Source organism: Eurypyga helias, unplaced genomic scaffold (genome assembly GCF_000690775.1).
Source record: "Eurypyga helias isolate BGI_N326 unplaced genomic scaffold, ASM69077v1 scaffold3156, whole genome shotgun sequence".
Classification (NCBI taxonomy): domain Eukaryota; kingdom Metazoa; phylum Chordata; class Aves; order Eurypygiformes; family Eurypygidae; genus Eurypyga; species Eurypyga helias.
The window spans coordinates 28,680-54,409 of record NW_010255837.1 but is presented as its reverse complement, the minus strand read 5'-3'; the positions used below and the strand labels follow the sequence as shown (position 1 = coordinate 54,409).

General features: G+C 41.6%; 1 protein-coding gene across 4 annotated transcripts; it reads right to left on the bottom strand.

Moving 5' to 3' along the window:
- Positions 1 to 2,514: 2,514 nt before the first annotated feature.
- Positions 2,515 to 24,935, bottom strand: COLEC11 (collectin sub-family member 11). 4 transcript variants are annotated; one of them, XM_010153425.1, is made up of 6 exons: positions 24,801 to 24,935; positions 19,091 to 19,162; positions 5,267 to 5,338; positions 4,523 to 4,576; positions 3,120 to 3,215; positions 2,515 to 2,944 (listed from the first exon to the last, which is right to left on the bottom strand). In XM_010153425.1, the coding sequence occupies exons 1-6, from the start codon at positions 24,928 to 24,930 to the stop codon at positions 2,553 to 2,555; spliced, it is 816 nt and encodes a 271-aa protein (XP_010151727.1). In that variant the 5' UTR covers positions 24,931 to 24,935; the 3' UTR covers positions 2,515 to 2,552. The 4 variants fall into 4 exon arrangements, with proteins under 4 accessions (XP_010151727.1, XP_010151729.1, XP_010151728.1 ...); XM_010153427.1 differs by lacking the exon at positions 5,267 to 5,338 and having other exon boundaries at positions 2,553 to 2,944; positions 24,801 to 24,930; XM_010153426.1 differs by lacking the exon at positions 19,091 to 19,162 and having other exon boundaries at positions 2,553 to 2,944; positions 24,801 to 24,930.
- Positions 24,936 to 25,730: the final 795 nt, after the last annotated feature.

Below are 25,730 nucleotides of genomic sequence, written 5' to 3'. Positions count from 1 at the left end.
GCTAAGGGGAAGCAGTCCAAAAAGTGTAACAGGTAAAGTTGTATATAATCAGTGTTTGCATTGTAGGCTAATTTTCTACTCTAGGATTTCAGTCAGCCACCAGCATCACATGTTACCGAGTTTCCCATAAAAACTAGATCTGGGTATAGGCAGTTCCTCCCAGGGGTGAATCTCACATACAGTCTTTTCTCCTTGCAGGACAGCTAGGGACATTACAGCCTTGTTCCCCTTGCCCAGACAATGGAGTAAGGACTGTTGCAGCCAATATAGAGGGCTCTGACAATACAACTGATTTCCTTTCTATCTCATATTTCAAGAGCTGCAAAAATATATCCCGAAGAACATGAAAACTGGGGGAAATAAACATTTTTTTATTGCCTTTATTTCTCATCTTAAATTTTAATAGAAATTGAGACAACTTAAATGCCCTACACATTAAGGCAATCTTTATAAACATGGTGTGACTTCCAGCTAAAATAGGAGCATTTAAGCATCTGAAAAATCTTCCCAGCTCCTCAAAAGGCCTCTTTTCACGTTTCTGAGGAAATCGAACATTACAACAGACAATTTCAAAACCTGGGTGAAAAATAAGCAGTTCAGTACATACGTAATGAGGCAGCTCCAGATATCTGCGACTCAGGTTTGGACTGTTATAATATAGCTACAACGATTTGACAACAGTATGTAGGAGATTCAAGCGCTTTCTGAGGATTTCTAAAGCAGGCAGGAAAAATTGTTAGCTCCCTGCAAATTCTGTGAAGAGTCTCTGAATATTAGCGTAGAGTCACATTCACATTATTTAATAGATTTCAGTATGCTGTTGGAAAAATGCCTAATATATAGGAATCATACCTACCTTTATTAGAAAGTAAAGCAATCAAAGGATTGTTCGTTTCTTAAGAGTGATTGCTCTGGAGTTGGGCTGATATTGAAATACTGCAGAAATTTGCTACTGATCTTCAAAATTAATAGCAAATACATATATGTTATGGACTGAAATTCACATAGTAAATACAGTATGCAAAAGGGTTTGTTTTCTCAGGTATATAATAATAGTATCGCACCAAGTATTGCCAGACTCTGTGGATATGAACAGAATTGTATGGTAGTTGATTGTTTATATACCATGGCACTGTAGAGTTGATATAAGTTCTTTAGGGAAATCTCTGGGACCACATGCCACATCCACTGTGGATATCTGTTAGACAAATGTCCCATAATGATCAGATACGTATTTTGATTACTATGTTATACAAAGGATCATTTCTCATTAAAAATCATCTTAAAACACCATGCAAGGTAGTCTTGAAAAAGCACAGTCAAAGATTTTGCAGTCATCTTTCTATGCCTAAACAGCAGTACAAGATGTCATGCAACTGGCTCCTAGGACGATCCAAAGTAATTAATCATTTCCTGTGTGAAATTATGTTGTTGGGTTTTTTTTAAATATACATCACATTTTCCATCACATGCAATTATAAATTGGATACATAAATTATTTGTGCAATATTAATTATTACTGCTATATACATCATCAGGAAAATTTTGCATACTTCTGCTGCTTTTCAGGGAGTCATCCTTAAAATCTAAGTAAACCTGTAATCTGTTTTCCTACCAAAAGGAACTACTAGATAAACTATTTTTATGAGATTTCATTGTCTATTTATGAAGTCTGTCTTAAATCGTGGAGGGCTGGTATTTTGTTTATTTTGTAACAAGATGCCCCAAGATCATCTTATACAAATGTGAAACGCATTTAAGAAAATATTTGGGGCCTGAAATAGTTCATACACTGAGTCATTCTCAACTAAAGAATGCAGAAAACCAAAATCTTACTTTTAGCTTTAGCCAGCCCCAAAACACCCATCTGGCTGGGATCCCTCTTTCAGTACTAAATTATAAGAACTTTGTCCTCTCTCGGCACTACAACTCAGTTTACTTAAGTGCCTCCTTGTCACACATCTGTGAAGAGTTTAATAAAGAAACATTACGAAATTGGTAGGATTCCTGATTTGCTGGTTTGCTTTGACTGTTTTTCAAAAAAAAAAAGTTGTAACACCTTCACATCCAAAAAACTTACAGTAATATTTGTACTTATTAACTGGAGTATACAAAATATTTGCCTTGTTGCTGAAATATTCCTGTGGCACTACAAGCAATTAACATTTATAACTACACATTTTGCTAAGATAAAAGAATATCAGGAATCTACTTCTTCAGAAATAATCATTCTAACAACTAGAAGCCAAATTCTGCCTTCCCTTACAGTCATGCAATCACATTTGTTAACTGTTATGAGGGCAGAATTTAGCCCCAAACCACATTTTTATCTAAATATATATATTTTCCTACAGAAAAAACAAGCTATGTCTTATCACTGCTCTTCCCTTCTGAAGGGTAAATACTGATATTTGAAATACCTAAATTGTATTTACAGCTGTACAACACTGATGCCACATACTTGCAAAATATTACTTGTACTCTATAAACATGGGGTAACTTGTACAATCGGCTTAAAAACTTTTCTTAAAATAAAGAAAGAGCAGAGAAGCTTAGACATTTTCTTTGTCAAATTCACACACAAAATACATGGTAATATGACACGCAACATCATTCCACCCTCCAGACGCCACCATCTCCACACAGTCCTCCTCGTCATAAGCATTGTTGGGCTCCCCACTGCGCCATTTGTTGAAGGTCTGCATGGGCGATCGGTCAGAATACACAAAATTTCCCTCTTTCTCAAGGTCGTTAATCCCAATGAAAACTCTGGTGAGCCCGGCTTGGTTGATGTACGAGGCGATCAGATTGTTGGCCGTCTCATCCTTGGGCATGCCCAGCGTCCCTCCTCTTCCGTGGCAGTAGAGCTGGGCTTCCTTGTATCTTTTCTCCTCCTTCACCAGCAGATATATCTTATTATCTGTCTCACGCACACCAGCAACAGCTGCGGGGGAGGGCAGTGCTGAAAAGTGAGCACTCGCATTTCTATAAACCAACTTACTGTACACCCCAAAATAGCTTCACAAATCAGATGTGGGACGGTGACGCTCTCTACGAGCGGTTACACCGCTGAAATGAGGCAACAAGAAAGGAAAATATTTATATTTAAATTAACCTACCATTTTTTATGAATTTTAGTTCCGTTGTCAGCTGGGCGACTTGGATATCCATTTCACCAATAGCCTTCCTTAGCTGGCTGCACTCACAGGGGATGCCTGTGAAAGGATACAGATACACCCAAATCAAAAAGCTATCTAATTTCAGTAATTATCTAAATAATTCTAGGAAAACATCCCAGCCTGGCAGCCCTGGAGAGGGCTATCTTGCAAATAACAGGCAGAAACCTGGAGCCTTTGCTACCCTGCAGCATCGTATGGTTCTCATGGGTATCTGGGCCTACCCAGAACAGCTTCATTTCCATGAAGCTTCAGCTCTGCGTGATTAGTGGTAACCTGAACACAGAGAGATATTCCCTACAAAAAGAATAGGGATTTTTAAAAACTAAAAATATTTGTCAAAATTTCCCATTTTGAGTAAAATTATTCTCTTCAGTCTTCTTCAAAGAGCACTTTTTCCCACAGCAAAAATCTGCACAGCGCATTGTTCGCCTGTTCCTCATGAGGAACAGCAGATCCAAAAGGCTAATGTTCCAACCACGTAATGTACATAATTACCTGCAAAATGTAGTTCTGTACCTTCGAAAGTACAGAATTTAAGGTACTTCTTCCAATAACATAAGAAAATAGAAAACCATATATTAACCCAAATTGATACTGGTTTGACAGAGATCATCTGAATGAGAATACTAAAAGGATAATTGTTACATCTATGAGCTCAAATCTCAAAATGAGTATCAAATGCAGTTTCCAGTTCTGTGTGCAATTATTCAAATCTGCCTTTGACTATCCAATTAATCAGTCTAGGTGTCTAAGTCAGTCTAAGCACAGGGTACTTATACTGCCAAACTGCGCTTGATGACTAGGTATATGGCAGTCTGGCTCCAGAATCAGAGTGACAAATTATGTCCTCATGAGAAAAGAAATAGGTGCCTCTATAATGCATCCTACCAGGATGGGATGAGTTGGGTAAAATCTGAGTCTGCCACTTTGGTAAGGCTTTCACCCTTTCCTCTGAAGATGTGTATTCCTGGTAATCTCCTGCTCCTGTAACAATAATCCATGGATGGACAGGAGGTTCCAACCTGCTCCTCTGTGTTGGCTGGAAGCCAGAGTGGGACATGCAGAGATGTCCCTCTGCACTGGTGAGGAACAATACGGACAGTTGCCCTTCAGTTCCCACTAGTCTTCTGGAGTGATCACATCTCTGAGGAGCCCTGAGAGACTGTTCTGACAAATACCCTACAAGTCCAGCAATTACTGCAGATTCAGTAAAATATTATAATGCCTATAAAACTATTCTAATTTTCCATTATTTCCCCGAGTATATAAACAAACATATTTTTTTGTACTGACGCATGCATCTCATAAAATCCTTCACATTCACAAGATTTCTCATGGATTACCTGGGTCACCATTAGGACCTGGTGGTCCTATGTCACCATTATCTCCTTTTTCACCTAAAGGCATGAAAAAGAATATAAATTTAAGGCAGATTTTTTGCTCAACAGTTCATTTAGCACTTTTTTATTTTTTATCTAGTAACTTTCAAATGTCTTAAGTAGAACTATGACCACGCAAAAATAGAGATTTTTGTGTCTGAGTCATTCCACAACAAAAGTCAGCCAAACCTATGAAACTTGAACACAAAAATATGTACCAATGTCCATTTTTTGATACTTATTAACTTCCCAGAACCAGTAAGTTCAGATGCTGTAGAGGGAAAAGGGTTGGATATGCTACGCTGGTGCCTCAATCTAAATTCATAATTAAATTACTTAAAGTCGCGTGGGAAGTCTATGAGGTAGGCAAGATTAGAACTGAAGTCTTCTGGCTCTTAAAAGTCTGCCAAAGTACAGTGCCTCTTCCCATCTGCTTCTCTTAACTGTCCACACTTGCATGACGGTGCACAAAATTCTTTATTTAGCCTTAGACCAGGATTCTCACCCAGCTTTAAGGCTAAATATATTGCTGCCAGAGTGAAAGGTAACTGGCTGAGAGTTCTCAGTCATCTGGATGACTACAGTGTGAGAAACTCCCTATTATGGTAAACTCTAAGCCTTTTCAAGCCCCTAAACTTTTCTCAAACATAAATAATCACAGATTATTCATCTGAAATACAAATGGAGAAACCATATAACTAAGCATACCTTTTGAACCAATAGGACCAATTTTTCCATGTCGCCCCATGCTGCCTTTCTGTCCTTTGTCCCCCATTTCTCCTGTACATAACAGAAAGATGAAAGACAAAAGGTAGCAATGTAGTCTGATTCATTCAGATTCTAGCGTGCTTGCAGTACCAGTTTTTACAAAGAGCAAAACCATGCTATATCCCTGTTGTGACTTAACCCCAGCCAGCAACTAAGCACTTCACAGCCGCTCACTCACCTCCCTCCTCCCCCAGTGGGATGGGGGAGAGAATCTTGCATTTGAAGACTAATGAAAAACGAAAATTGTTGGAAATCTTACATAGACATATGTACACAGACAAATGCACATGTTCGTACAAAGTCCGACTCAATAAACTCTACGTAGTCTAAACTTGTCAGATTATCATTTCTAAATGATACTTTGGTTCTGGCATTGCTTTAGGGAGGATTCCCTGATTTTTTTTAGGCAGATCTTCTGAGACTTAGGAAATGAGACCTGTCATTTTCGTACGCTCACTATGTAGTGAATGTGGCAATTGGCCTGATGGCCAATAGCTCCTGTGGCCCAAGGAACCTCAGGAAATATTGCATCTCTGTGTACATCGGTGATACCCTTTCCTGGGCTCAACATCTGAGCAAATCAATGCTGTGCCATGAGATTCAGGCCCTCTGTATCACGATTTCAAGGGGAAATGTGGTCTGGCAGAGCTGTACAGCTACGTCATACGAGGTAGGTTTCCCACTCTACCACACAGTATGGAGAGACTACAGGGACGAGAAGCCAAACGCCTTCTGAGGCTCCCAACCTGCAGAAACCAACACAGACTGCTTTAGGAAATACGCATGCATTTTTTCAATGATTGTTGAAAAGATTGTTTCTTTGCTCAAAGCAACATCTGTTATGCACTGTTCGGCTACACAGGAGCAAGGAATCAATAAGACCAGTTAAGAGGAAAATCTACCATAGGGATCTAGCAACCAAACTTGTGCCAATTGTCACAAGTTAGCCTCAGTTGTGAATCTATGATATCTGAAGATATGTTTCCCTCTGTTGTTACTGCAACAGGACACAGTCACCTATTTCCTCTATGTAATTTTAAAAGCTGGGTAATTTTATGACACACTTCATCATTACCTTTAAGTTAGAAGTGTAATCAGTAACCAGTTCCAGAATATAAACTGATCAGCACTGGGCTAAGAGATAACCTCTGTATTACTCCATGAAGTCTCAAGCAACTGTCACCTGATGGCATGAGTCTGGAAGAAATAATTTCCTGAAGCTGAATGTATATGGCTTGTTGGTCTAATTGATTACTGGCAAATCCTACAATCAGTGATTTTCCTTTGTTTCCCACAACGATCAAATTCAGCCACTACTGGACATGGACTCAATTAGGAAATGTTACCAGAAACCAAAAATATTTTTCTCTTATGCTATATATTCCTACTGGAAGAATGGAAGCAATCAGCCAGGCACCTGAAGAACTAAATTTCTGGAATACAGCTTCACTTTCAAAACATATTCACAGCTTACCTTAAAGATGCAATCTATTGGGCTGTGCAGGTTATAAAGGTACCGATTCTGCCACTGGATATGTATCCAATACAGACAGTATGTTGAGAGAGTATTTCCTTAAAAATCTCTAAAGTATCAGCTTGTAATGAGCTTACCAAGTTGCTCTGAAAGTGACCTTTCCTGCTTTGGATATTTATGAATTGGGATTACCGTAACAGATTGTCAGATGTTTGAATACTTTCTCTTGTTAGGCTGCTACACCTGAAATTAAATCATTAGATCTAATGCATAAATAAAATATAATATATAGCATTACTTCACTTCCTTTCTGATAAACGCTGCCCAGAAAATGAACTACTTCTCAGTAAGAGCCAGTAAAAGCTACGTGATCTGCTCAGAAGTGGAAGTGTGTTATCTCAAACAATGAAGACATACATTAAGTCTCCTGTGCTCATTAAAAGAACTGTTTGGATTTGGTTTTCTCTTACAGTGACTAACCCCTGCTTGTACTCCAGGGGCTTGCTTATTCTGCTTCTTCTGCAGAATAAATCACAAGGTTTCAAGAGAGACCCATCTGCCTTGAGGGTTTCAAAAGTTTTAATACCTTTTGTAAAGTCCTTTTTAGTGGCCTTATGATTGCCAAAAATACAGTCTGAAGAATCTTAATGAAATCAGGATGTGAGAGCTGGAAAGAAATGAGGACAATGAAGGAAATTGTCTCCATAGACCAAAAGTAGGAAGTCTAACAGAAAGTTTGAATGAAGAATATGAAGCAAGTCATCTATCATCACTCAGATGAAGGTGGTATACACTGGAACTAATTATAGAACATATAAGGGACTTTGGAAGGAACTGAAGAAAGGGAAACACTGAACGATCTTCTTGACAGCCTTTTCAGGCCCACAAACAAGGTAAGAAATAAAATACCAGAGATGAACAGTGGGCCGCACAACCAGTAACAAAATGAAGCTCTGTGCAACATTATAAATGGGGGTCTTCACACAGCATGGCCAAACTCTTCCGACAGGATTAATTGGAACAGACAAGAAGGTATAAAACTACTCAAAAAAGAAAAAGGTGTCAAAGAGACAAATCCAGCAGAAACACAAATTCACCATGTCACAGCCAAATTGAATCATGTCAAAGGGAAGAGAGCAGTAGTTTACTTCCCAAACTTACGGATTTGGAGACAAATCAGACTGAAATTCTTCATGATCTGACACAGTGGAGGTCACGGACACCTACATAAGAACAAAAGCAGACGCATACCAAACCAAATCAAGGGCCTCTTGACTCTAGTGCCATCTTTGACCGCAAACTGCAGAAGATACTTAGAAAAAGAATGTAAAATACAGACCAAGCTCACAGTGTCTTTCATGCAGCGTACCTCCTTAGTCTTGCAGCAGTCTATTTCTGATGTAAATATTTAGCCTGACTTGAATGAGACCAGTATTTGTGAAGAATATGATGTCATAGTATGGTAATAAACTACATCCAGGACACTTAACCTTTAAAAACTATTGGCAACTGGAAATCAGAAGATTCTGAATACACCAACAGACTACGGTACTGCTTTGCACTGAATCTGAATTGTCCACACCACTGAAGGTTGGTGATTGGCTAGGGAACAGTGGCTACAACAGTTACATCTCATACGAACAACCAGTGGCTAATCCCAGTTGGCATTTTGTGTTGTTGGGAAAAATTTATTTCACCCAGCATTAGCCACCTGAAAGTTAGGGTTTTAGTGTAAGCTATTTATCAAAGCTCCCTTTGCACTCATATTAGACAGGTATCTTAATGACAGAGTAAAATTTTAAAAGCTTTGCACAACAGGGGGAAAAAAGAGGAAACTATTACCAATCCATACTGACTAGAAAACAGAAAGGCTAGAAAATTTGCAAAGGAAACTCAAGACAGTAAGAAAAAATCCAATCTAGGAAGGAAGCAGAGACGTTCAAATTACTTTAGAAACAGCAGAGTCCATTCCTGAATGGGGGAGTTTATATTCAGACAGATGCACACAAAGACAAACATCTGCCCTTACAAAACACATATCTTGCCATAATTACGTTATCAACATCATACCAAGTTTGTCAGACCAGAGGTCCCTCTAGCCGGACACCGATTCCCACAGCAGCAGCGGAAGGTGCCATGCAGGGAGATCACACACCCCCAGCCACTCTCAGCAATCTGTTGCAGATGGAGGTGCTGAATCAGTCCCTCAGCAGCTTTGGTGAGTGCCTCCTAGTACAGGTGTGATGGGATCTCACCATCCTGTAACCTCGACCACATCCTCCTCAGCCTACTCTCTACATATGCAAGAGTCTCAGCTCGGGCAGTGTCTCCTTATGAAGCAGCTCCTCCACCTTCTTCAGGTTTCTGGTGCCTCGCTCTTAACTCCTCACGCCCTTCTTGAAAGACAGAGGCCAGAACCACACTCATTACTGCTCTTATACAGAGCAAAATCAGAGGGGGAAAAAAAAAAAAAAGGGAGCTTCCTGTTTTCTCCTTGGTATCTTTGCTGATGATGGGCAGTGTTTTGTTGGCTTTGGGGCTGCTGCTAATGACCTCAGAGCAGTTTTTGAGTTTGAAGTGACAGTTTTGGTTTTTGGCATCCTGCAAGTAGGGATTAAATTATGCATCCCTAATATCCCCAGGCATTATATTTATTTACACTGAAGCCCATCTGCCATCTTTTTGTCCATTCAGTTTAGGATGGATTTTTGTCAAAATCCTATTGAGTTCAGGTGGAACTGAAAGACAGTTTTGAACCAGATACCCACTTTGTGAATCCACAACTGTCAATGTCAGGACTTTTATATGGAATCCTGCCTGCAGCACTCCTTAGCGAGCAATAAATTCATGTAAAAGTTGACTCAGAAATGTAAAGGATTGATTGATTACATATTAATGAGCAATCAGTAATACTAAAATATAAATTAAGATATTATTACCTCTCTTTAGAATTTGATTATACAAATGACTGAGCACTCTGGCTCCAATCCAGTTAAATTAATGAGTCTTCTCTCCTACTTAAGAGGCTATGCCTGTACTAGTAAACTAAATGCCTGGGACTGTTTCCTGGCAGTGGGAACCAGGTGGCCAAGAATGGTACACTCCACGATATTAAATTGTCTTACTCTTCAAGCCAGGATAATCACTTGCAAGCTGCTCATTGTGTTACCTCCCAAAATGTGCCCAAGTATTCCTTGGGAAAGTGTTAGTTGGCAAAAGCAAAAATCACTACAAAGGTCAAGCCTAGGGAAAGTACGTGATTCTGCTTCACATACCATTATAATTAAATATAAATGAAGTACAATTTATAAAGGCTGAAATTAAAATACTAAAATAATATATTTTCAAATAGTTATGGCTCTAAGAAAAGTAAAATGTCTTTAAAAACATATTTTTAATGTGTTGTTCATTTGTTGATGCATTCCAATAGAAAATGCATCCTATCCTCCTTATTTTGATTGCCATAAGCAGAATCCATGCTAGTCTGAGAATATTCACAGTACTGTATTGTTATTGAAATCTGTGTGGAACTTGTATTCATGGAAGTTAAGGCCTCACAGATTGGATCATGACTCAGTTCAATAATTGAGTTCAACCCCAACATCAGAGTGTGCAGTAGAAAAATCAGTGCAAGTGGAGAAAGTTACATCTGCTAACTTCACACCCCAAAACTTGCACTGCAGTACAAGCTACTTTCATCTGAATCATCCATTGTACTTGATCCAGTGCTCACTCTATGCTTTACTTAAGGCCAACACAGTTTTATATTCTGCTGACATGCTATGCATCATAATTGACCTATACAATTAATTAAAAGCAATGAGGAAAGTAAGTGGAATTTAACCTTAATCAGTGCCCAAAGACATCAGGATGTCTGATGTCACCCTGAAACACCAGACACCCAGAAACAGATTTATTCCAGGTAAGCACCAGAAAGTTTTAATGTTTATCAGTTTCCGAACTACCAAAATCTGAAAATATCATGAGGAAAGGATATAATAAAAAACATTTGCAGCACTTTCTAATCTTGAGGTGCTCATTTCAAGCCAAATCTACCCCAGAAAAACAATTTATTTTTCAAGTTATTTATTCACTGATTGTTATATACCTAAGGAGTTCAAAGCAACTAAGCACATTTTATCAGGATAAACTCACTTGAGAAATGAAACAAAGAAAGAGAAAATAAAACAAAAAAGATTACTGTGATTCTGGTAATGTAAATTAATACCAGATGTAGAAAACTCTTCAAAAATGTTGTAGAAAAATTAATTACAGTTTCTCCCTCATGTAAACTATCACTTACTCAAATAGCAGAAAAATACAGAAAAATGTAGCAGTTTCCATCAGCAGAAGGAGCCAAATAGGAGCCCAACAAGAAAACAATTACCAAGCTTCAATAGAAATACAGGGGGTCAAACACATGTTAACTCAGTGACTGCAGTTTGACAGGCTACTGCACAGAAACAGAGCTTCTGTGATCATTCATCTGTGCTCTCAGAAAGGGGAAAATGCTAAGTGAGGCAACAATTTTATCCATCTTTCATTATCCACTAAGCTATGTGTTATGTACCTGGATCATAGGTCTAAGCTCTACACCAACTGAGATTTTAAAATACTTGGGCAGCACGTTAAAGGACATCAGTGGTGTATGCCCAACAAAACCACAGCAAATAGCATGTTATAAATGGCTATTAGATAATATGTCCAGGAAAAGGCTGCTGCACCAGTTATTTCTGAGAATAACACTGTGAACAAATTATAAACTTTCAAATGATGCTTGGTTCTTATGCTTCCATAAATAAGATGAACAACCAAACATGACAAAGACATCAGTGTGTTGGATATTTCAGTGTCAGTGGCTCACATGATTTTTCCCAAGAATATTTTTATATTATTGTCTCAAAGTTCCAGCTTCTGGCTAACAAACAGGAATACCCTTGGACTGCTGGAAGAGAGTAGTCAGTCAATCACAGCTCAGTCAATCTCATTCAGCTTGAGAGTCTAGAAAAGTATATATGTTGTGGATGCCCCATCCCTGGATGTCTTCAAGGCCAGGCTGGATGAGGCCTTGAGCAACCTGGTCTAGTGCAAGGTGTCCCTGCCCATGGCAGGGGGGGTGGAACTAGATGATCTTTAAGGTCCCTTCCAACCCAAACCATTCCATGACTCTATGATTCTATAATATATGCATGAGCTTAACTTCAGGTTTGGGCACTACACACTGTCTGTGAAGGTTAACCAGAGACTGAAAGGCCAAGAGACCGAAAGGTTTTTCTAGGTCAAGGCTGGATATCCTTCTTTATCCTTTCCATATAGTAGAAATTACATCTGTGAAGTCTCTTTGCTTATCCACTCTAACACTCAGAAAATATATTGGATATAGGACCATGATGAAATCTGGCTCGATATAGTCCAAACTGTTTTTAAGGTAACTATTTTTCTTTGAAGAAGCATTTGTGGAAAGGAGTTGATGATGACAAATATCTATAAGATGTACAGCATTAATGGAAAGAGTTAATTAGAATTCATTTTAAACAGGATCTTGTTTGTAGAAACTTTTTGCCATGCTATGATAAAGTTGTTCCAAGAACATACATGTGTCAAGTGAAATCTGGATGCACAAATGAAAGCAGAAAAAATATGTTGCTACAGAAGCAGTAAGAAATCTTGCCTGTGTTTAAAGCACTGCCTGGAAAAATACATAGTGTCCATTAATATTCAGTTTTCTTTCATCTCTTTTCTGTTTCAAGTATGTTTTCTTGCACTTAATTTTCACTTCTTTTAGTCTCATCAGAATTTTGGACTTTTGGAGGTATGGAAAACTGGAAAAGCATCATTATTATTAGAGTTAATCAAGAGAATGATTTTCCAAATAAATGCAATTTTGCAGCGTAAAACACATAAATTAAATCTTACATCATGGATTGGCCCGTCTGAGAAAGAGTACTTCCACTTCTCAGATGTTCCAAAAAATTTTGAATTGATGTGACAAAATGCCAAGCTAGAGAATCACGCAAGACAGCGTGATAGGAAGGGCCCTCCAACTCCCTGCGAGAAAGCGGTACGACCGGGTGCCCACCTCAAACACTTGTACAAAAATGAACTCAGAGCCTGAGAAACACACAGGAGGAACAGAGAGTCCCTTAATGACACCAGTCACCCAGGTATGATGGGACAGCCAGAACAACAGGAGTGCTGGAGCAGACGGGTATTGGCTCTTAGGAAGGACAGGCAGGGAAGACAAGACGAGGGTTGTGCTCTGCACAGTGGGCACCTTGAATGCACGGAGCTTTGGTTCCTAACAGGTGACTGGTCTGCTGAAAGCACGTAAGTCAGATTTAGAAGGGAGGCCAGCAAGGGGAACGTCATGGGGGGCATTCATTACAGACTGTCTTGTCAAGAAGTAGGACTGGATGTGAAGAGTTCTTTGAACATCTGTAAGAAGCTCCATAATTGGAGACTAGCTACTGCAGCATCTTCCAGGAGAGCAGCACCATAAGGAGCAATCAATCCAGAAAGTGCATCAGGAAAAACTACCTAATGCAGGTACTGGATTTCCAGCTGGAGATGGTAATCTCTGAGACCTGTCATTCACATACACTCTGGTTGTGGATATGACAGTCAACAGAAGACTTGGTTGTGGTGACCATGTCTGCCTTCATGAGATGACAGCTTTCAAGATTCTGAGGGAAGCGAGGAAGGCAAGCAGTGGGATAAAAGCTCTGGACTTCTGGAATTTAGCTTGTTCTGGGAACTCATAGGCAGGATCCTACTGGAGGCTGCTATGAAGTGCAAAATGGCCCAAAAATTGATTCTCCATCTGAAGGAACAATCAGAGCATAAGAACTATCCATTGTGCAGGGAAACGAGCAGATAGGGCAGAAGGCCGGCTTGGGAACTGCTGACTGAAACCAAATGAGGAAAGGGAGTATGCAGGAGGTGGATACCGGGATAGGCTACCAAAGGGTCATACAGAAGTTTTCCCCATGCATGCAGGGATGAAGTGAGGAAGGCCAAAGTTCAGCTAGAGTTGAACTCAGCAATGCATATGAAGGACAACATGAAAGACAGTACAGGTAAGGCAGCAGCAAAAAAGAGACCAAGTGTAACATGGGCATCCTGCTCAGGGGGAGGGCAACCCAGTGATAAGGACACAGGAAAACCTAAGGCACCCAGTGCTTTCTTTGCCTTGGTCTCTACTAGCAAGGTCTGCTCTCTGACCTCCCAGTTCTTCATGTCTGGCAGCAAAGTTCTGGGGAGGAAATGCTACTCATGGTAGAGGACGATTGAGTTAGGGACTACTACACCTGGATGTACAGAGCATCCATGGCACTGGCCAGAAGGTATTCAAGGGTGCTGAGAGGGCTAGCTGATGCTGTTGCAAGGCTGCCAAAGTCTCATCAGTGGCTGATAATCAGTGTCATTCCTCAGGAATCAGTCCATTAATGACAAGGACAAAGAAGTGGAAGGATCCTCTGTGAGCCTACAAGAAACCCCATGGTGGCAGGAGTCGTCGGTGTGCTGAAGGGCAGCGCTGCCAGTCAGAAGGAGCTCGACAAGCTGCAGGAACATGTTGACAGGAATATCATGAGTTCAGCCAGACGCGAAGTTCCTCACCTGTGATGTACTGATGAAGGCTGGTCGATGGCTGGTTAAAAAACCTTTGCAAAAAAGGACACAGAGATTTATGGGCTCTCATACAAGAGAAGCAAACTGGATTCCAGCTGAGGAAGATGGTTTTATTTAGCCTGGAGTAGAGAAAGGAACGGAGGGGTCTAATTGCAATCTTCCACTACCTACACATAGCTTGTAGAGAAGATGCAACCTTCTCTTCTCAGAGAGACATAGAAAAAGGACAAGAGGCAACAATCATAAGTTACAAGTAAAAATTTCAGTTGGTCCTGAGGAAAAGGTCTTTCACAATAACACTGCTGAACAGACCAATCAAAAATGATGCAGAATCTCCATCCTTGGAGATTTTAAAAAGTCTTCTGGACAAGACCCTGAGCGACCTGATCTAAATTTGAAGTCTGCCCTGTTTTAAGTGCGAGATTAGACTAGATGAGCTCTTTTAACCTATATTATTCTGTGGTACTTCAACTTCTCTTCATGCTGCATTACCCTGCAAAAGTTGAAATTTTAGTTTTCCATATTTTTTTTATAAGAGTTGTCCTTGAAGGGTACATCTCCATAAGGGAAATACACTGACTGAACACACACCCCTCACGGGAGTTATAAATTTTTCAATGTATTGTAGGGGGAAGAGCTCTAGCTACGGATTTTGGTCCCAGGGAAAACTGCAGGTATCAGACTCCCTTAATTGCCCACAAGAACTACATAACAGATCGTGCATGATCATAAGGAAGTAGAAATTACTACTGCGATTGCTTTGAAAGGAAGCTTGTAAATTCAGTTCAGTAAACACTAACTCCATCATCCTGATGACAGGAATGTCAAATGTTTAATTCCAATATTGAAATAGAAGGTTTTGACTAATCCTAATGTGAATTTTTCAGAATGTGCATCTCCTGGAAAACTTACGAAGGTCAAATATCCTCCTTGCTTCAAGAGAAAAATAAATGTGAAAAGACAGAATTTCCTCTAAGACAGAAATGCCAGGATTCTCTCAGGTGTATAACGGAATAATATTGAGTACTATTCCTCTCAAGAGATCCAAATATTTTTGAACTACAATGCAAACAGCATTACCACCATTTTTCCATAAATATTACTGCACTGTGTTCCAAAAAATGTGGACTCATTCATGGCCATCTCTGTCTGTTATGGCTTGCTGCCTTCCCTCAATGGTTTTAATTAAGGTATTGTAGGTGTTCACATTTACAAACAAAAGGAAACAAAAAAGTGGGCCTCATGATTTTTTCCCTCTGATCTAATATGAGGTTTTCATTTTCAGAAGCCAGATTATGAAAGACATTATGATGCCTTGTTCCACAGAGACCTTTCAAAAAAAAAATTAGTTTGGGTTATTTTTTTCCCAAAATGAATCTTTTACACCAGAAAACAATAGTTACTCTACAAATGTGTAAATACAGTCGTACTGTTTTGGGCTACGATAGAGTTAATTTTCTTCAAAGTAGCTGGTAGGGTGCTATATTTTGGATTTGTGACCAAAGCAGTGTTGATAACACAGTGATGTTTTAGTTATTGCTGAGCAGTGCTTACACAGAGTCATAGAATCACTGAATGGTTTGGGTTGGAAGGGACCTTAAAGATCATCCAGTTCCAACCCCCCTGCCATGGGCAGGGACACCTTCCACTAGACCAGGTTGCTCAAAGCCTCATCCAGCCTGGCCTTGAACACTTCCAGGGATGGGGCATCCACAGCTTCTCTGGGCAACCTGTTCCAGTGCTTCACCACCCTCTCCGTGAAGAATTTTTTCCTGATCTCCAGTCTAAACCTCCCTGCTTTCAGTTTAAACCCATTACCCCTTGTCCTGTCACTACAGACCCTTGTAAAAAGTCCCCTCCAGCTTCCTTGTAGGCCCCTTCAGGGACTGGAAGGCTGCAATAAGGTCTCCCCAGAGCCTTCTCCCTGGAGCCAAGGCCTTTTCTTCTTCTCACATGACCCCAGGAGCGAGTAGCTGGGGGTGCACAAGAACTGGGGAGGGGACACAGCTGGGACAGCTGATCCCAACTGACCAAGGGATACTCCATTCCATATGATGTCATGCTCAGCATGTAGAGCTGAGGGAAGAAAAAAAGAAGAGGAGGTACTTTGCTGGAGGCTAGGTGCCCACCAAAGCTGCTCTATCACACCCCCTCCTCAGCCAGACAGGGAAAGAAAACACAATTAAAATCTTGCAGCTCAAGATAAGAACAGGAAGAGAACATTCAGCAATAATTATCACGAGTAAAAGAGACTCAGCTTGGGGAAAAAAATAATTTAGTTCATCACTAATAAAATCAGAGTAAAGAAGAACTAAAACGAAACCTTAAAACACCTTCCACCCACCCTTCCTTCTTCCCAGGCTCAGCTTTGCTCCCAATTTCTTGTACCTCTTCCCTCTCAGCAGCACAGGAGGACAGGGAATGGGGGTTGTGGTCAGTCCATCACACTCTGTCCCTATCTCTCCTTCCTCCTCAGGGGAGGATCCTCACACTCTGCCCCTGCTCCAGCCTGAGGTCCCTCCTACAGGAAACAGTCTTCCACCAAGTTCTCCAACCTGTGTCCTTCCATAGGTTGCAGTTCTTCACCAACTGCTCCAGCATGGGTCCCTCCCACGGGGTGCAGCCCTTCAGGATCCCCCTGCTCCACCCTGGGTCCACTGGGGTGACAAGGTCTGCCAGCAAACCTGCTCCAGCCTGGGCTGCCCATGGGGTCACAGCCTCCTTTGGGCATCCCCCTGCTCCAGTGTGGGGTCCTCCCTGGGTTGAACACTTCCAGGGATGGGGCATCCACAGCTTCTCTGGGCAACCTGTTCCAGTGCTTCACCACCCTCTCCGTGAAGAATTTTTTCCTGATCTCCAGTCTAAACCTCCCTGCTTTCAGTTTAAACCCATTACCCCTTGTCCTGTCACTACAGACCCTTGTAAAAAGTCCCCTCCAGCTTCCTTGTAGGCCCCTTCAGGGACTGGAAGGCTGCAATAAGGTCTCCCCAGAGCCTTCTCCCTGGAGCCAAGGCCTTTTCTTCTTCTCACATGACCCCAGGAGCGAGTAGCTGGGGGTGCACAAGAACTGGGGAGGGGACACAGCTGGGACAGCTGATCCCAACTGACCAAGGGATACTCCATTCCATATGATGTCATGCTCAGCATGTAGAGCTGAGGGAAGAAAAAAGAAGAGGAGGTACTTTGCTGGAGGCTAGGTGCCCACCAAAGCTGCTCTATCACACCCCCTCCTCAGCCAGACAGGGAAAGAAAACACAATTAAAATCTTGCAGCTCAAGATAAGAACAGGAAGAGAACATTCAGCAATAATTATCACGAGTAAAAGAGACTCAGCTTGGGGAAAAAAATAATTTAGTTCATCACTAATAAAATCAGAGTAAAGAAGAACTAAAACGAAACCTTAAAACACCTTCCACCCACCCTTCCTTCTTCCCAGGCTCAGCTTTGCTCCCAATTTCTTGTACCTCTTCCCTCTCAGCAGCACAGGAGGACAGGGAATGGGGGTTGTGGTCAGTCCATCACACTCTGTCCCTATCTCTCCTTCCTCCTCAGGGGAGGATCCTCACACTCTGCCCCTGCTCCAGCCTGAGGTCCCTCCTACAGGAAACAGTCTTCCACCAAGTTCTCCAACCTGTGTCCTTCCATAGGTTGCAGTTCTTCACCAACTGCTCCAGCATGGGTCCCTCCCACGGGGTGCAGCCCTTCAGGATCCCCCTGCTCCACCCTGGGTCCACTGGGGTGACAAGGTCTGCCAGCAAACCTGCTCCAGCCTGGGCTGCCCATGGGGTCACAGCCTCCTTTGGGCATCCCCCTGCTCCAGTGTGGGGTCCTCCCTGGGTTGCAGGTGGGTATCTGCTCCCCTGTGACCCTCCATCGTTGCAGGGCACAGCCAGCCTCACCATGGTCTGCACCATGGGCTGCCGGGAACTCTCTGCTCCAGCACCTGGAGCACCTCCTTCCCTTCCTTCTCCACTGACCTGGGTGTCTGCGGGGTTGTTGCTCTCACATCTCACGCTCTCTCTCTGCTGCAAAATTTGGTCTCTTCAGATCTTTTTCCCCTTCTTAAAGACGTTCTCCCAGAGGTGCTACCAGCATCACTGATGGCGGCATCCTTGGCCAGCCATGGGTCCATCTTAGAGCCGGCTGGCATTGGCTCTAGCTATAGAGGAAGCTTCCAGCAGCTTCTCACAGAAGCCATCCCTGTGCCCCCCCAACTACCAAAACCTTGCCCCGTAAACCCAATACACGGAGTGATGGCATTTGTCTTCCCAAGTAACCATTACATATGATGGAGCCCTGCTTTCCTGGAGATGGCTGAACACCTGCCTGCCCATGGGAAGAGGTGAATGAATTCCTTGTTTTGCTCTACTTACATGTGTGGGTTTACTTTAACTATTAAACTGTTTTTATCTCAATCCACAATTTTTCTCACTTTTACTCTTCCAATTCTCTCCCCCATCCCACTGCAGGGGAATGAGCGAGCGGCTCAGTGGAGTTGAGCTGCCTACCAGGGTTAATACACAACAAGAGGACACGACAATGCCCAAGGGTGATTTAGTCACCTAGCAAAAGGAGAGTGGATCCCCATCATCATCACCCTCCAAGAAAAGGCAGCATTTGGTCATGAATGACTTTCCAAACATCTTCTTTAAGAAAGTTACCTTTTTCTCCTGGAGGCCCAACTCTGCCCGGACGACCTGGAGCACCTTTCTCCCCCTTTTCTCCAGCCTCCCCTGTTGATACAAAAGGAAACCAAAAAAAAAAATCATTATATTAAACCAGGCCTATTTTCTGTTGGTGGCAGTGACAAGAGTGCCACTCTCCACAATGAAAATAAAAACCCACTATAACAAGAGGGAGGGGGAAATAAAAGCAGATGCAATCTCACTCAATGCATGGAGAACGCAACTGGCGTAGACACTGACAAAACCAAAGCCAGGACATGACTGAAGTCTCATAGAATGGGTCTAGTTTTGTGGATGTTACTCATATTATCAACCTCCAAAAAGCCCAACAGCACAATTCACTTAAGTAGAAGCTTCAGAATTAGGCCCCAACTTAGCACATAAACTTCTGAGTCTGTGTTCCCCAAAATCTTCCTGAGTATCCACTAAGGACATGCTTAAGTCTCAGGTGAAAATGGCTTAAATATAATCTCAAAGTAAAAAAAAATTACCTATTTATGTCATTTTTGCCATTTACAGAGTAAGGATGAATCAGTCTACATACATCATTTAGAGGAACATTTTTAAGCATGAGAGAGTATCTTTCTAATCCATATCCTTAGTTATATACCATGCCTTTTAATCTCTGTGGAACAAACCACTGTGCATTGTACTTACATGCACGTGGCTCATGGCACATTACTATATTCAGCATATTTAAATAGCAGTTTCTGTAAATGTTTGCCTCCCTGCTGCCTTTCATGGGAAATCTGGGGATGTTTAGCTTGTTTGACCCTCTAGTATTGTACTACTGTTGTAGTTTGCCATTGGCATAAAATTAAAATCTCTTAAATAGAAGTTTAAAGAATGTTTTACATAGCCACCTTTACAGAAAATATTTATAGGAAGGAGAAGTTCTATGGCTTCCATAGAAAAGAAAATGCCAGGATCTAAATGGCAGAGCCAGCACAACACACCTGATGCCCCAACACTGTATTTCTACAGAGGAGAGTGAGCATTAGCTGCTCTCCAGGAAGCCGAAAGGAGCATCCCAGCAGGGAAGTCAACGGTTACCACACACCCCTCGAGCTCCACGGTCTGGCACAGCTGGCAGCTGTGGTTCAGAAAGGGACCATAGAGATTACACGTGAAAACATGGCACGTCTCAAACATGCAGCCTCCGGCTCTCTCCCTCTGTCCTCGTAGACATCGGTGGCTCTGAGCTGAACTTGGCCCTCCATCCGTTATATTTTCCTTCTTCAGGCTGCCAGCAGGCTCCAGAACATCTTCCCTGCCTTCAGACATGCAAAAATCGGCCATTCTCTGACCTTAATGAGGACAAACTTCACATAATCCCCAGTGAATAATATTGTTAGTATGAAACAGGCTATTATTTGGCACATTTGGGAATGTCACTTTTTTCACTATCAGGTAACCAATAGGCTTTGTATGATTGCCTTTCCCCCTTCAGGGCTGGTTATGAGTTCTTTTCTTCCCAAAGATAAATCCTGACAATGACTTTTCCTTGCTCTCTGGAGGCTGAGAGCAGGCTATTACAGCCTATTGCTTTACACGGTCTTCAGAGTGAAAGCTGTGCATTAGGGATCAATAAAATAGATCACTTTTGCTCCAGGCCATTACACTTGTCTGCATTTATTCCTATAATAAGATGACACTGCATTCCTTAGTGTGGGTGTTTTAAGAAACTTTCCCTGGGAGGAGATTACACCATGACAGGCCTAGCTACAGACCACTCTGCATTTTATCTTTTTTATATCAGCCTTTTTAAGCAGACCTCGGCCACGAGGGACTGATCAGTGGTCCAGTTCAGCTGCGAAGTCCCTATTTTTGCAGCATGTACCCTGAGCACTGTGCAAGCTGAGGAAGCAAAGCCTGTGCAGGTGTCATGGCCTACAAAACAGTTTTCTGTCAAGGAATTTCAATAAATTTAATTAATCACCAAGTAACACTAACTTTCAACTTTTGGTTCCTGAATTAGGAAAAAAAACCAAAACAAATTAACTTAGAAAAAGGCACCTCTACACCCCCGCTTCTTGTCTCCAGCTCCTCTGACACACATAACACCCAGTCCCTTTGGAGCAGGAGGCTGGGATCAGTGCATTGTCCCTAGCCAGTTGCTCCAGCATGACCTCCTCCAGCAGTCAGAGTCCCTTTGCAGCCATACCTCCTGCTCAGTTTCCTCTCCATCCCTTCCCGGACGGCTGTTTGCTCCAGCCCTACTACACGAAGAGTACCTTCTTCCACAGCGCAATGCAGCTTTCACCCAGAGACGGGGCGAGATGTGCCCACCAGTGCTCCACAGGGTTGTGATGACCCACACACCCAAACAAAATTTATCCCTGGAACCAAACCGGTTGGCAGCAGGATCACAGGTATTAGGCACAACTCTGACACTACTACAAGCTGCTTCTCCCATCATGTCTGAGAGAGAACTTTCACAAATCAGATGATACATCTTACCATTGCTGTTGATTTGCCTCCTTTTGTAAATTCTTTGGGACAGGATTTGTCTCTGATTATGTTTGCATCCTGCCTACCCTGAGCTGTACCACCTACCATAATGAAAATAGCACACCAAATATTGACTATGCGAGCTGCAAAGCGTTCCTTGCCTGGTGATAATTTTCTGCTATTACTCATATCCCCTGTGTGAGTAGATGCATCAAGTGTGGGTGTGAAAAAATTGGTTTTATTTTATTTATATAGCATCAACTTTTCTATATATTGTATGCCATTGAGACTATTAAGACCATTTCTGCTTTAGATTCTAGAAGGGAGACAAAACAAGGTGGCAAATGGAGAATTTAAGCTTTGAAGGATGTTATTTTTTTCTCCACAACAGTAGTAACTTCAGTCTCATGTGCCTATCAGAAGCAACTGGACTTCAGGAAGAATATGAGTGAGGAACACAGCGAGGCTTCACCATCCATCCCTTCAAACACAACACACTTTTTCCATTATTAATATTGTCGGCTTTCTAAAACACGGATCAGTCTGCTTTCTAGATTCTCAAAGCCACAGTAGTTTTCCCTTCTGCATTTCATCTCACTCCTTTATACTGTTCAGGTTCGAAAAAAAAACAACAATCAGTCCCCAGGACCTAAGCTGCTGACCTTAAACTCATTTGTGCCTTTTTCTATTCTTGGTGTCTTTACTGGCTTTCTTCATCTTCCATTTCCACCTCCATTCTCATTTCATCCCCCTTCCGATTCCCCCTTTTATTCGGTGGGGTCCTAATTGGTTGTGTCATTTTCTTTTTTTTTTTTTTTGGTTTCCAGTCTCTCCACTCAGTCTCATTCTTTGTGCCCTTCTTTTCTTTTTTCCCTTTATGTCTTCCTGTTCTCCTAAAATGTCTCCATTATGCTCCCCCACTTCTGAGTACTTTTCCCCGGTGTCTTTCTCCTTCACCACTGATTTGGGCTCTACTTTCTGCACCACCTCTTAGGCTTAACCCTCTCCTATATTATTTTCCTTTCACACATCCCATGGTCTCCCTCATTTCTTCCACTCCCTCCCTGTACCTGTTTTTCCCAAATCCCAAGCAGCCCAGCAGGGAAGATGGGGCAGATCTAAAAGCTGCAGTGAGCAAATCCCACTGCGTGGGAGCTGAAATTTGGGCACGCAGCCACATATATGCTCAGTTTAAAGGAAGCCTTGGCCACCAAAATGGGTTGGAGATGTGCCAGTGAGGGACAGCAGTGTCTCATTACCAATTCTCTGAGCCCAGCCCTGTGACAGCATAGCTGGAGCATTGATAGCTTTTTAGGGATTTCACATTAACTAGGGCTCTATCAGGCCATTTTGTGCTTCACTGAATTTGTACATCAATCTCTCTCACTTTCCAAGGCTTACATCTCATGAAGCAGAGTGAAATCATTAACACATGATGGCTTTCAGACCTCTTTGTTGTTTCCTGGCACAGAATTGCCTTCTGACAAAAGGCCAAGGTCCTGCACTCTTTATAGATTTTTAAAAAACTCTGCTGCATATAATAATAATAATAGTAATAATAATAATGGTCCTTTCATTTAAATGGTAATCACAGATATTAATTTTGACTGATTACACAAATAAGGAAACTAAGGCAGAGAAGTTGGAAAACTTGTCAAAGCCCGTCAACTTCTTTAAAATGAAAAATCATTTCAAAGCTTCGGTCCCCAGTGCTGTGGGGTCTGACCCTTTGACTGATCTGCGCAACTTCAGACAACATCTATTTAACTTTATTGTGTTCTTCATGAGTCACATCAACAGCACTATCGTATGCCTGTTTCACGGCAAATATATCTAACAAATGAAGCAACTTTAGTTAAGGATTAGTCAAACCTCAGAAGACCTGGATATAGTGTTCTTTCTAACTAGAACATCTGCAGAAGGTGTAAATATTATTAAGACTTCAAAGGCCATTTAGTGATGTAAAATAAAGATTTTGGTTCAGTTCAAGCATCCAAAGCTGCATCTATAATAATAACAAACAAAACGGGAGAGCTTTTTTGGTCCTGAAGCCAATTGGCTAAGCACAACACACATCCCTACAGCCCAATTCTCTCACTTCCAGCACAGGGAAGCCACATCCAAACCAGGCAATCTCTGGAGAGGACAGTTTGCAACACAGCCAAGCTGTGCTCACAATTTCAGTGTATGAACAATTGCAGGACAGAACTGAGCCTGGCCCTCACCGATCAACTGACCAGCACAGCCAGTGCCTGCAGTCCATACTATGGTCCCCAGGCAACTGGGTAAAGCCCACGATTGTGCTAGACAGCGCTAGTGGCATCAATATTGTCAGGTGAGTCTTGTGATACTGCAATGCATAAGTACCAGAAAAGCAAGAAAGTTAGTTGTGCAGTTCTTAAACAATGCATTTTTTTGATCGTTAATGATAAACAGGGGCTTTTCATGGTTTTTCATCCATAGTTAACAGGTATTTCCCCATGCTCACAGGTGTTACACTCCAGTAGAAATACCATAGCCTCCATAATGGTAATTACTGTTACTGACTAAAAAGGGCTAGGATTTCACACCATAATGGATGTTGTTGCTTTAAAATGCTAATTCTTCCCAAGTGATGATTTCCTATCTAAAGTACTTTAATACATTTTTTCTTACAAAAAGATCAATAATTTGTTATGCCATCTTTTTGGGACAATAGTTTGGGGGCATATTTCATGAAAATGTTGCTTCTGTCGACAGAAATTACAGAAATGCCAAAAGTCTAACCCATTTTATTTCTTCTAAAAGGCACCCGAGCATTTAAAAATCAAGGGAAGACAAGCAGAAGACTAAAAAAACAAAACACCACAAAATACTTCCCATTAGTACATCGCAAGATGGCAATGAATACCTCTCCAGATATAAAGTAAGGCCAGATTTTACAGTCTTTGGGTATGCGTGCCATTCATGAGTATAAACACAGAGAAAGCAACCAAGGCAGCATATCAGAGTAACAAGCACTACTGATCAGGAGTAAGTCTGGGAAACTTCAGCATGCATTCTCTGAACCATGTACATTTTAACATACTAAGTTCATTTTACGAACCTTAAAACGTTTTTAAGGAGATTACAAGCTGAACAAATAAAAGGACAACTGAAAGGCACCTTCTTTGTCTCTGCTACAAACAGTGGTGCAAATGAGCCTGTTAGAAAGAAAAGATTAGTATTTGAATGATGGAGTAGACTTCCACGTTACCTTTGAGGCCTGGAACAAGAATTTGAACAGAGCAGGACTCCTCTGCAATATGTTGAGGATATCCAGACCTTAGCAGTGACAGGAAGGCAAGGCTAATTAGAGTCACCAAGAAAACCAGATCTCTCTTCATAATGAGCACTTACAGGTCACTGACTCCTAAACAAAAGAATGAATAAACAGTTATAAGAATTCCAAAAACTTTCAACAGTTTCTGAACACATGCAGCATTCTACTACAAATACAATATACTTTTGCATGCCATAACCCACACAGCGTGAGAAGGGCGTGTACAGGTCCTCCGAGCAGGTTGTATGTTCCACATAACACGAAACATGCAGCAGCGCACTCAACGGTTTGTTTTGGTGTTACGACTGGGTAGATAAAGCTCAGAATCAATGTAGTTAAGAAGTAGGAGATTAAGAAATGCTAATAATAGGCAATTCTGCATTCATGATTTCTCACTGGAGGCAGGGCTCTGGAAAGGTCAAAGGAGAAAATACAGTACACGAGCTTGCACTGAAAGAATTTACTGCTAAGCTGCCACTTAGAAAGAGTGCACACTGCTCTAAAGAGGTAATTCAGTAGACAATAAGACCAACCGAAAGGCCTGAAATTTCACTTGCCTCCTACCTGAGCAGTGAAATTGCACCCAGCAAATTGTCTGATACAATAGCCCTCTCGTAACTCGTTGAGGGTGGAAGGGAGATAATATTTCACTATATCATGCAATGAAGTTACATCAGAGCCTTCAATAAATCCTGAAAAGATTCACCTCTGAAACTACCCTTGTCTAAGCCTACAAGTTAAATGGCTTGCCTGATATTAGGCTATGAAGAGATCTCTCAAAACAACAGTAGAGAAATGGAGTTTGTGTGAAAGGACCATCAAAAGTAGATATTTAGGGGGTCTGTAGAAATACCCTTTGACAAA

Excerpts from the sequence above, each read along its gene's own strand:
- COLEC11 (XM_010153425.1), bottom strand. The coding sequence starts at position 24,930 with ATGAAGAGAGATCTGGTTTTCTTGGTGACTCTAATTAGCCTTGCCTTC. Across the intron at positions 19,163-24,800 it reads TCTTGTTCCAGGCCTCAAAG|GGGAGGCTGGAGAAAAGGGG; the intron begins GTAACGTGGAAG and ends TTGTATCAACAG. Across the intron at positions 5,339-19,090 it reads TGGGCCTCCAGGAGAAAAAG|GAGAAATGGGGGACAAAGGA; the intron begins GTAACTTTCTTA and ends TGTTATGTACAG.